This window comes from Manis javanica, chromosome 10, assembly GCF_040802235.1.
Source record: "Manis javanica isolate MJ-LG chromosome 10, MJ_LKY, whole genome shotgun sequence".
In the NCBI taxonomy this organism is placed as follows: domain Eukaryota; kingdom Metazoa; phylum Chordata; class Mammalia; order Pholidota; family Manidae; genus Manis; species Manis javanica.
The window spans coordinates 98,948,429-98,960,918 of record NC_133165.1 but is presented as its reverse complement, the minus strand read 5'-3'; the positions used below and the strand labels follow the sequence as shown (position 1 = coordinate 98,960,918).

Sequence of the window (12,490 nt, the reverse complement as noted above, 5' to 3'; positions counted from 1 at the left end):
ATTTGCACCCCTTCTGTAAAAAAAAATGTAAAATACAGACATTTTCAATAACATTGTCCATTTTAGATAATGAACTAAATGATATCTACCTAAAAAAATATGAGCAGAAAGAAACAAAGTAACTTAAATATTTTGAAGGAAAGTAAAATGTAGAGTACAGTGATTAAATTAACAAGTATTTGAAGGCAGTGAAAACTTTAGTAAGCCACAAGTTTATTGTACTTTGGGGAAGGTAAAGTATAATAAACTTTATTGTAAAGAGATTATGGTTAATCTCTTGTTAATTATTACAAGAGATTGTTAATATTTAAGTAATATGAATAAGAAGAATAAAAGGTAAGAAAATTTGAATTGATTCTTGGGAAATGTCCACAGTTCTGAGAGCCAAAAAGACTGCAATTTTTCTGAAGGACAATATTAAAGCTCCGCTAGGCAGGAAAAAAGTTGAATATAATTAAAACTGTGGAAAAAACCCAGAAAACTGCTATAGAGAACAATCCATTACTGACAAAGAGTATAGATTATATCTGCTATTACTCCATGACTTTAACTTTTATGTTTAAACTGACTTTTCTTGCTATTTAGGGATTAATTAAAATCCTTAAAAAAGAAAAAGTTCACTACAAATACCAAGTAGATTCTTAAATCCTGAAAAATGCTCTATATAACTTTACTTAATTCTGATGATAAAATTCCAACATATGGTACTTGGGGACCGTATCTAATACCAGTGATTTCTTGGACTATATAAAGAATAAAAAAATGGAATTGCCTTAATTATGCTTCAATGCAGTAAGGGCCCTCTTATTATTAGATTCTATATCCTCAGGGTCTGGCAAATGCCAGATGCTTATTAAATGTTAGTTGAATGAAAGATGACTTAAAATTGCAACTTCCAAATTGATCATTAAGAGAAATTCTGCACACTACATTTTTACAGTCTTCTGGGGCAAATCTAACAAATGGTCTAAATTATTTTATCAACTATGCCAAATTTTTTTTCATTATTTAATTCATCAAGGAATTATTTAGTGTCTCTCTGTAAAACTCAATTATCTTTTACGTATAAAAAACAGTTTAACTGAAAAAAACAATCTCTTAGATTAAACTGATGGGAGATTGGGCTGACGATGAACATGATCATATTAATACTCTCATAATGCTCATTTGTTTTAGCCTAAACAACGAACATCTATTGTGTCTTCTCTGGATTTTCATCGAATGAACCACAACCAAGAATATTTTGAAATCAGCACATCTACAGGGTGTACAAGCTTTATTTCCAGCCCTCCTGTTAGTCCACCCACCTCTTCTGTGGGAACCACAGAAGTCAAGAATGAAAGAACTGGCTGTACAGGTAAAGCAGTTTACTTTATGCAGCTATAATTCTGAAGCCTTAAAACTGAAGCCTTTATGAGCTGGAGGAATTAAGAGGAATCTTTGTACAAATGGCATTGTGTTTTTCACCCACCAGCGTGTGTGGCAGTGTAGGGCTTTATGATTTTTGTTAGAGTGTGGGCATAATATTCTTTTTGAATACATTAATGGACTTTCAGGTATTAGATATTAAAGATGATGATTAGATATTAAAGGTTAGATGATCAAAGATGCTAATATGATCATAGAGTAACCAGTGACCAAGAAATGCTCTTCTTCCACTGCTATTTACCCCTCTCCACATAGTATCAACTCCTCAACATATGATTATTAATAACTGCTTTGAGTATAGAGAACCTGTTCAAGGTTATCTGGTAAGACTGAGTTGGACAGTGTGGCCTAACTGGGTTTTCAATCTTATCAACCCAAGATGAACTTGGAGAGGAAGTGTGTGAAGAAATAAGGCTGGGGTAAGGGGATGATTAAGCAAAGGAACCCACTAGTGAATCATGCCTAGTTCAACCCAGTCACATTTGCAATGCTTCCTTTCTTTGTGGGCAAGGGGCTAGTAACTGGTAGGGCCAAAGGTCAGAAATAGGAGAAGTGGGACCTAAAGAGCCTCTTTTTCCCCTTATATCTAATTTAGAGTAAACTATATAACTACTTTCCTTCAAAGATGATATGTGTTTAAAATCTACTACATATGATTAATATGAGTTTTACAATCATTAAGTATTGTCTATATGGATAGTCCATGTAATCTTTGTTCAACCTATGTGCATATGACTATATGAATGTATACATGAATTTATTTAAGTCCTTTATCCAACTCTACTTCCAAGAACACTGATACAAACATTGCAAAAATATAGCCAAGAATTATTTTCCCCTAGGAAAAAAACTTAGATTTTTAAAATAATGATTAATGGAAGTGCTGAGATTGCTATTCTGTGGAAACCGTGTAGCCCATCTTTTCATCGCAGCCAGAGTGATAGTTGTAAGGTGTAAGTCAAAGTATGTCATTATCATTCTTAAAATGTTCAACGGTTTCTCATTTAACTTAGAATAAAATCCAACTCCTTTCCGGGGCCAATGAAATTCAGTAGAACCTGGCTCCTAAATAGCTCTCTAACCTAAATTTTAAAGTCATCCTGACTTCTTCACTCGGCATTCTAGTCCTGGAGCTTTTGTTTTTTTTGCTGCCTGGAATCTCTGTCTTTGAATTTTCATGTTACTGAGTGTTATTTGGATTTTGACTCAAATGGACTTACTCATAGAGGCCTCCCTAGATCAATCACCCTGTCTCCAGTACAGACCTCAATATGATGATTATAATAATGAAGATGCAAAAAGAACCATAATAATAATAATACACAAGAAAAGGCTTAAGTATTTTAAATATTTAATTTTTTTAATATTAAATTTTACTCATAAAAATGTAAATATTTCATATCAAATACATTTAACTTAATATTTTTAGTATTAATAAGCAAAAAATATTTAAGCAACTACCTAAATACCACTGTGTGTCATTTACTATTTTAGGCATTTTATGTATATTAACTCATTTTAACCTTGTAACTGTTGTATGAATTAGTTGTTATTATTTGTACGCAAGGAAACAGAGAAAGAGAAAAAGAGGGTAAATACTAAACAGTTCTTAATGACAGAGCTGGGATTCAAACTTGGTGGTAGAGTCCATGTTCTTAACTATTTTTTAACGTGCTCTAGTCATCTCTATCAGATTATCCTGCTTTCTTATTTTCCATAGCCTTATTTACTATGTGAAATTATGTTGTTCACTTGTTTACTTATTTATTGTCTTCTCTCCTCTTTGTAGATTTGTAAGCTAGAATGAATGGGTTCCTGACACACTGTAGGCCGTGAAATCAGACTGCTTAAATTTGTTTGCTGAATATAAGGCTGAATTTCCTACCAAACTAAGAAACTTAACCTCTTTATGCTGAGGTTTTCTTATATAAAGAATGAAATTAACAATCAGTTGATTAGATTAATCTGCCCTGTACTGTGATATGAGCACTTTTTAGTGTGACATGAGCAATTTACCCTCGATAAGCATGGGCATTTATTGTATGTCCGCCATTCGCCAGGTGAAGTTTTACAGGAGAGAATGGATAAGATATGATTTGTAGATAAAAGTGGATCCCAGAAAAGGTTCTTGGAATATAATTATTACTCAATTAATCCCTATTTGAATGACTAGTTCCAGATATAAAATCCTAACATGGGAGCAATGACAAGTACTCTGACACTTGCCTTTAAGAAATCTTTCTCAGCTTTATTTTAGTTAGCGAACTAAGGGGTTTTATTGGTAATTAAATTTTGAATATTTTCAATAATCCTTCAAGATAGAGAGAAGCATTATTTATTTTTAAAATTAAGAGTGAAAGAAGTTACGGGTTAAATCCCAAACCCATTGTGCCATCTTTTCACTCTGACCACCAGAGGGAAAGGATACGGACACACACATTTTGCTGCTGTCAGGATTTCAGTGGCACCATCCAAAATATGTGGAGAAATTACCATTTTCTACACATTCCAAAATTGGTATTTTCAGGTCTGACCTTTGAGTAGAACCAACATCTAACCTTTTAATGGTTAAAATGGTTTTGAATGGCATGTTACTATAGTTTCCTAATGTAATATGTCACCTTCATGTTATATCAAACTTTTAAAATAGACTGATATTCAGTAATAATTAAGAAAGTGTTGATTTGTTTTATGTTAAAAAGTGAAACTTAATTTTTGAAGTAAAACTTTTAAGGTAAGGATTTATCTGCTTGAAAAAGTAGCATTTCATTCTCTTATGCATAGATGGGTTGTTACACTTTATATTTAAGAACCTGCATATGCAATCTCTGCCACATGGCATATATTGAAAGAGAATGAGTTCCATAGTCAGTTCTGTTACTGATTTGATAGATAGATTCTATCAAATCACTTAACTTTTCTGATCTCAAATATTGTCCTCTGAAAAGGAAAAATATCTACTCTTTGTATAGTTGTAGTAATAAATGAGCTTATTTATATCAATGCATTTTATAAACTATGAAAACTAATATTCTTTAATATTATCATTATTATTGTTTGATATTATTATTTTTATTCTTCAACATTATTGTCATTTGAAATCTATAGTGGCTCTAAGATACAAAGAGCCTGCTATAGGTCTGTATTTATGCTAAGGTAGATGACCTTTTCTTGATTTAAAAGTATAATCCAAAGTAACAGATAAATCTATAATTCATTTTATAAATGATTATGTGAACAAAAAATGTTTTCTTGATAAAATGTCATTTAATAAAACAAAGACCCTCAAAAATGAATTGTATGCTGCAGAACACTTTAATAAGTGACCCAGTGAATTTATTTAACAGGGGGCTGTTCCTAAAGTAGCCTGAATTATAATTAAAACTCCTGCTTATGGACACAGTGTTATATAATCCAACTATCAACTTAGAAATCATCGAAAAAAGGCAGTTAAAGGGGAAGAGCTTTGGAGTTGGACAGATCAGGAAATAGCATGAATGGTTTGCATGTACCTATAAAGATCACTATAGTCTGAATATGTAGTAGACAAACTTGAGATGAGGTAAAATTGGAGGCGGGGAGGAACCATCAGCAGCAATGGAAAGATGTAAATGCATTTGAAAGATACAAGGAAAGAGTAATCACCAGATTATGACAGCTGATTGGATGTGTGACGGTGAGGGAGAAGAGCTCAAGGAAGGCCCTAATATTTCTGGTTTAGGCAGATGAGTCATTCCTGAGATACGGAATATTTATAAGGAGGGGCAGATATATTATGTAGGACCTAACAGACCAATTTAAGGACTTCGGCTTTCACAGAATGAATTGAGGAGCCAATTCAGATCTTTCAGAAGAAGAGTGATGTGACGTAACTTCTGTTTATGAAGATGACTCTATTGTGCTGAGAATGGACTGGAGTAGGGGAACAGCGGTGGGACCAGGAAGGCCAGTTAGGAGGCTATTCATAGCAACGAAGTAAAGTTAGGAATGAAGGCAGCTCAGATCCAAGGTGAAACAGTAGAGATGTAGAGAAATGGATGTATGTTAGACATACAGTTAAGGTAGGTCTAATAGGATTTCATGCTGGAGGGAATGTAATGGTTGAGGGAAAAAAAAGGATTATGGAAACCTGCATGATTTTTGTCCTAAACAATAGTCAGAATGGATTTACTATCATCTTTGTGAGAGCTTGTCAGAAGAGCAGATTTGGTGGTGAATAAGGAGAAATACCAGAAGTTCATTTAAGTTTGAAATGTCTATTAGGTATGTGAATAGATGTGTCAAGTAAGCGGCTGGTCCTTCAGAGAGTCCGGTCTGAAGAGACAGATATGAGCATCATCACTATATAGATGCTGTGGAGTTGAGCATCAGTTGAGGGCTTATGAGGTTTGGGGAAAAAGAAGGAGGGAATGAATTGTTTAGGAGGAAGAGACAGTGAATGGACAAGAAAAGTATAATGTGTTTCCCTGGCAGCATTAAGGACCCACTTGAGGTTCCTGTTCCTGAACTTTAGATTAGCTAGGTGTGGTTCTGTGTTTTTCTCTAACCCAGGCCAGATGAGGGGCACAGGTGCAGAGTATTCAGAGAGTTGAATTCTGTATAGGTGTGGTTTTTCCAAATAGTTATACTGAAGTTATTAAAAGGCAAGGAAATATGAATACAAGAGGTTGAGAGTAATGCTTGACCATAGAATCTAAGATGGAAAAGTAGGAGAAAGAGGACAACAAAGGAGGAAGTAACAGTGAAAAATCAATATGAATAATTGTGTTGGAGACCCCATTGGGTCAAAGAATTGCTGGACTCAAGGTACTAAACAAGTGGGTTGGGATGACAGGAGGTGGATGGAGAGAGCGGGGTGCACATGAAACCAGGAATAGTTATAATTATTGTTAATCACAGAGACTTAAGACCATGGAAGTGAGCAGAGGAGTTAGCGTGTCATCACACAAAATAGCCTTAAATACTGTAGTTAAATTAATAGAATTAAAAAATATATTTAATGTAAAGAACCATATTCAGTGCCAATTTGATCTCATCATAATGTTTAAATTAATCTTTCCACTTACTTAACAGATTATCTGTTAAGTAACAGACTATCCCTGAGTTCACCTCTTCTACGCTTGTCCCACTCTTCCTTGAGGTGTTTAGTCCTCCCATGGTGTTCGCTGCCGTCAAGGTCCCCCTGCGGGCACTGTTCCGAAGCTCAGGACCGCTCCCTCAGGGGCTCTCTCTGCTCCTGGCTGCCACGCATCTGCTTCTCATACGAAACTTTTAAATAACCTGAAATCTCATCTGATAAGGTGTTTCCATCTTTTGGGTATCCCCGATGCTCGCCAATGTTTTCTTCTTCCTGAAGTAATAGTGTTTTTAAATAGAGGTGGTAAGAGGTGATGGACTTCTGGATCTATTTTAAAGGTAAAGACAACACATGTTTTGGATGGAGTGCATATAAGGATTGAGAAAATGCAAGAGACCAAAGGTGTGGCCCAAGGATATTTGGCCTTTTTGATCTTTGGAAGGATGGAGTTGATATTAATTGATAGGAGAAAGCTCAGTTTGGGATATTTTAATTTGAAACACTATTGGATACCCAAGTATTTAGGCTGAGTGATAGTTGAGAGAGCATTTTTTCTTCCAGTGGGGTAGGGCAGGGTGGGAGGAAGCTATGTGACAATTTCATGTTTATTAAAATTAAAGGGGATTCATTTTAAAAGATCGAGAAACAGCGCCTTAGCCCACAGTGAGTGACCTACGAGTTCTGAGTTCCTCAATTAAAATGTCCCGGACAGATGTGTTGTGAATGGCTGGGGAAAAAGCAGCTTAGAATCACCAGTAATAACAGATGCTTCCTCTTCCTCTTTCTGCAAAGGTGTTTACAGAAAGCTCTCTCTCTACGAAGAACTTTGTGGGCTGGCACCTTTGGGCACCTGCTAATACAGTTAGCTACCCTGGGTAACTAATTAACTCCAGTTTTGTCGGTTGTTTCAAACTATCACCTCCTGCTGCAAAAAACTGATGTGAGGGGTGAGAGCTAAAGACTAAAGTGGAATAATGCTTCTTTCCGAATGGAAGAAATAACAAAAACAAAAGCTTTTAAGTGCTTAGCAGCATAGGGTGCTTTTCTGCAAAGGAGAAAAAACATTAGAGGAAAACTAAAATTAGACGTGGCATGGACTTTTCCTGCTGCTCAGGGATTGCCAGAAAGGCTAAGGAAGGCCTTCCTTTTAATTAGTTCACATGGGCTGAAAATAGACCTCCTGAAGCTGAAACAATGTTATTCAGGCAGCCACTGGACACAGGCAGCTGGGGGTCTCTGGTCTCCAGCAGGCATGAAGGCAATGCCAGGCTGTTGAGGAGATCTTTAAGCTCCAAGCTGAGAGTCAGGGTGAGCTGATTTGGAGGAAGGTTAAGGGTTAGTGACAACAATGTGTGATTATATCTTCAAGGTTTATTTTTCTCAAAAAATGCATTGAACAAATTATCTGCATTATGATTGTTAAATTCAGTGCCTTAAATTGACCAGGAATTTAGGCAGCCAAAGGAAGGCATTTTTATATCAAATGTCATATATATGTAATAATATATGATTATTAGTTCTTGATAAACCACGAAATGCCTCTTCTATAGTTTTCTTTTTCCTGCTTCCCCTTTGATATCATGAAACTATTGTGGGATGCCTTTCTGTGCACAGAAAGCAAGATATAGGTTAGTAGATGCTTGACAAGAGAGAGAATATTGTTTTTCAATACTTAAAAAGATGCAAATATCTGAGATGTGGGGAAAATGCGGTTTAGTTAGTGCATACAATCAGGTGGGGACTTGTTATTCTGAACAAAATTAGTTGAAACAAGACTACTGGTTTATTTGGGCAGCATAAAATTAAATGTATTTCACTCAGCATGCTGCATTATGAGAAAGTCCAGGTTGCTGTGAGAGCATCTGAGTGACTGAGGTCTGCAAAGCTTTGCATGGGAAGATTTGCCTAAGAGACAAACAGGAATTAACTAGGCCAAGGTGGGGAGGGAAGTTTATCCTTCAGAGGAAGACAAGCATAATGGAAAAAACTAACTACAGGTCCCAGAGAAAGGGGAGAAATGGCGGGAGTTGCAGCCCCAGAGGGAGTGAAAGGCCAACTGTGTAGGGTCTTGTAAGCTATGTTCAGATTTTAGTCTTTATCCTAAGACCTAAAGAGACCTTAGAACAACGAGAAGTCATTAGCAGGTTTGTAAGCAGAGAGAAATGATCTAATTTGCATTTTACTGTCTGTTGACTCCTTTTTTCTCTGTGAACTAGAAGCAAAGTCATCCTTGAAGAGTAGCCAGTGAGGGCAAAGAGCAGACAGTTGAAGAAAGCAGAGAAAGTTTTAATTAGTTTTTTGTTCAAACTCCAAACCAATGGTTGGTATGTGGGGCCTGAGGGCAGCACAGAAGGGACAGTAGGGTGTGGTGTCCCTCCCAGTGTACCCGTGGTCTGCAGTGATGTATTTAGACCAAGATCACTCCCTTTGTGGCTGGCTCTCCCCACTCATCTCTCACTGGTAAAGTGGACTCTCTGAGTCAGCCACGTGTGCCGTCTGTCTGCCCCAGCCTCTGCTGCCGTCACCTCTTCTGGGCCACCAAGCAGGCTGCCTACCTGGCTTTCAGCCCGCATGACTCTGAGGCCCCCTTCTGGTGGCCACAGGACCTCTGGGTGTATTCACAATTACGGAAAAGAAGCAGCTCTCAGAAAAATTTTTCCTCAAGACCTCATTAGTCCATACCATGCGGAACCACCAAGTTTACGTACAAGTGGCCAAGCCCAGAATCTAGATGGGATTTGGAGCCCAGGTCCCTCTTTCCTTATGTTCTCCTGATTCCCTTTTTATCACACTACAGGCTCTCCAGGCCAATGCTAGAAAGAAGAGTTCGGGAGGCACTGTTTCCCTATCCTCCCTATCTCATTCATCCTTTACCTTTTTAAAATTTCTGGGAGGCTTGCGTGTCCTTTTTTTCTAGACATTAAGTATCCAGCCTATACTCTGGGGCAAGAGAGGTTTCCAATAGAATTTAAGAAGGGAATTTAAGATTTAAGAATGGCAGTTTGTCAATATCTTCTTTGCAAAATACTGTCCCTGTTATAGTGAGCCAGCACGAAATGAAACACATGGACAAAACATGCTTAATTAATGTAGCTTCATAAATGCTTAATAACTGTGACCATTATTATTATTTGTATTGCTGTTATTACTACAGGCCTAGGCAATGTACAGAGCAGACTCAAAGAAGGATTCAATACAAATGCAGAGCAGCCAGGCAACCAGAATCTGAAATCCACAGAGCCGCTTGGAACAAGCAGGTCAGCCTGCTGACGAGCAGAGCTGGAACCTCCGTTTGTTCTGTGCCCCGATTTTGTGTGTCCTGGGGTGGGAGGGCAGCAAAAGCTGGAAGATGTGTCACTGCTTGGGAGGGCCACACTTCTACAAGTGCCAATCCACCCAGAATTACAGCAGAGGCACAAAAGCAACTGTTCCAGAGAGTTTGTGTGTTGAAAATCTTGTTTTTCTTCATTTGATCTTGTATTAACTCAATCCTCTCTTACACTCACCTTCTATTAATTTGTGTAAAAATGCAACTGCTTTTTTAGCTGAAATTTTCTTTGTGATTCAAATTCAGTGCTGCATGTATCTTCTTTCTAATGATGTTGTTTAGTTTTGCTTGATAGTTTTTCTCTCCTGACTTTTTTTCTCACCAGACTGTTTATATCTCTTGAAAAATATCTCCATTCTATCAGTTACATTTGTGTGATATTTGTATATTATAGCTACATGGCAAAAGAAAAGCTGGTAGTAACTTTTTTTAATAGAAGGAAAAAGGTATACCAGGTCTGCGCTATGGAGAAATCCTCTCTCTTCTATTGGTTTAGCCAGTTTTCAAGCAGCCTAGACCTTTCCTTATTCATATCTCCTCTCTCTACAGTCTTTTTCTGCAGCACGTTTTCCCCGTTTTCCTCTCTGCTTGTCTGTGTTGCACTGATGCCCTGTGTGGTGTTTACCTAAGCCACAGCTCTTGAAATGCAGGTTTCTCTTTTATGCATTGTGCCAGAGTGAGCCAGCTCATAACAGAACTTGTTCCAGATATTCTACCAGGTTCCTTCCTACCTCACTGATAGACCAACACTTGTTCCCTGACATCCTGGCTCTAGGTTATAGTGATTTCAACTCTTCTGTTTGACTCTTGGCACCTGTGATGGGCAATTCTAAGATGGCCCCATGATTCCCACCCCTCTGTATACATGCCTTTGTGTGTACCTACCACTTGGAGTGTGTGGGGGGGACTGTAACTTGCTGTTGGCCAATGGCGAAGGTGGTGGGTATCACTCCCACAGTTACCACACATTTTATGACAAAGATGAAAGGATTATTAAGATTTAATTAAGGTCTCTAATAATTAACTTTGTTACTAAAAACAGAGATTATCTTTGGTAAGCTTGAAATAATTACATGATCCCCTTAAAAGCGGGACTAGAGAATCAGCAACTTGAAGCAGAGACTCTTTCCATTCCTGGCTGTGGAGACGTGAACTATACTGTGAGCGTTAGATCTACACTCAGGTGACCCCGCAGCCCTGGCGGACACCTGGACTGCAGCCTGGTGAGGCCAGTGCAGAGGACCCACTTAAGGCATGCCTAAACTCCTGACTCATGCAAACTGTGAGGTAATAGACGTATATTATGAGCCACTGCTTGTTGTGATTTATTATGTAGAAGTAGAAAATGAATATAATGTCTATTGTTCCTTTGATGTGGGAGAAAGGGAGACCCTCCATCTGCCTTGGCCTGAGGGGACTCCTTGATCAGCAGTCACCCCTTGCTTTCACCGAGATCATAGACATGAAGAAGAGTGAAAATTTGAAAATTGTTTCCTGTATTCAACATCCCTAAGCACAGTCAGGTAGTACATCTATGCATTATCTATCATCTGCTCTTCCCAAAACAATAGTTTTTATTTTAATAGGTATAAAGTTGTGAAGCTAAAGCCCAAATAGTAAAATTTTAAGACATGAATCTATATTAGGTCTACAAAAGTCTATACACAATCCTGAAATCCCTAAATTGTTGATGCTTTTCAACTAAGCTTCCCTTCTCCAGGACTTGACTTTTTCTCAAAGCTAGCAGAATTAATTTTTTCAAGGATCCATCTGATCATGTCACTCCATTGTTTAAGAACCTCTTATGTCTTGTGTATCTTATATGTCTTATAAGAATGTCCAAATACCTTAGCATGCCCAACAGATCCTTGATAATCTGTCTCTAATTTTCCATTTACTGCTACCCGAATATACCATGTGCTCCTAAGTACATTGTTCTTAGAGTTCATGGTTCTTGGTTCATAGAGTACTTGTCTGTCAGTTTGGAACGCCTTTCCATCTAATTCACCTGGTAAATCTCAGTTCCTGTGTAGAATTTGGCTAAGGATACCTCCTTTGTGAAGCCTACTCTAACTCCAGCAATTTTCTATGCGCCCCCACCAGCCTTCACACCTCTACTATCATATATTTTATGCAAAAGTATCTGTTTACATGTCTGTGAACACCTTAAATGCAAGGACCATGTTTCAGATAAGATGCATCCCCAGTGCATAGCATAGTGGCTGACTTAAGAATAGATGCTCAATAAATGGTATGTGATTGAATAACTGAATGAATATTTGCTTTGTTGGAATTCTACCACCTACTATGTGCCCATACAATAAAGCCAGACCAGCTTTTCTCTTAACTACATAGCTTTCTTCTAAGCCAGGGAACCCACCCTCTCACTGGTTATTTCATAAAATGCCTCATAGAGAAATGTCACTTTTAAAGTAAATTTTTGTTACATAATTGATCCAATCTCCCAGATGAAAAGATAGCAGTTATTTACAATGAGAAGCTATTCAGTTTTCTTATGTAAATATAAAGTATTTGGCCCAGCATTGCTAACGTCATTAATATCACTCTAGAAAGCAATGTATCTGACAATGTGCACTAATTTCTAATTTCCTTCCCTTCCCTTTTTTCTTTTAGTGGACCAGTGTCTAAGGCTTCAT

General features: G+C 37.4%; 1 protein-coding gene across 14 annotated transcripts in view; it reads left to right on the top strand.

Moving 5' to 3' along the window:
- The window catches only part of ANKS1B (ankyrin repeat and sterile alpha motif domain containing 1B), a 995,298-nt gene that overhangs the window by 438,130 nt on the left and 544,678 nt on the right, over positions 1-12,490 (top strand). For all 14 annotated transcript variants that reach the window (XM_073213673.1, XM_073213674.1, XM_073213669.1 and 11 more), the window contains exon 12: positions 1,177-1,357. In XM_073213673.1, coding sequence (XP_073069774.1) covers positions 1,177-1,357 — 181 coding nt within the window. The remainder of the gene's footprint in view (positions 1-1,176; positions 1,358-12,490) is intronic.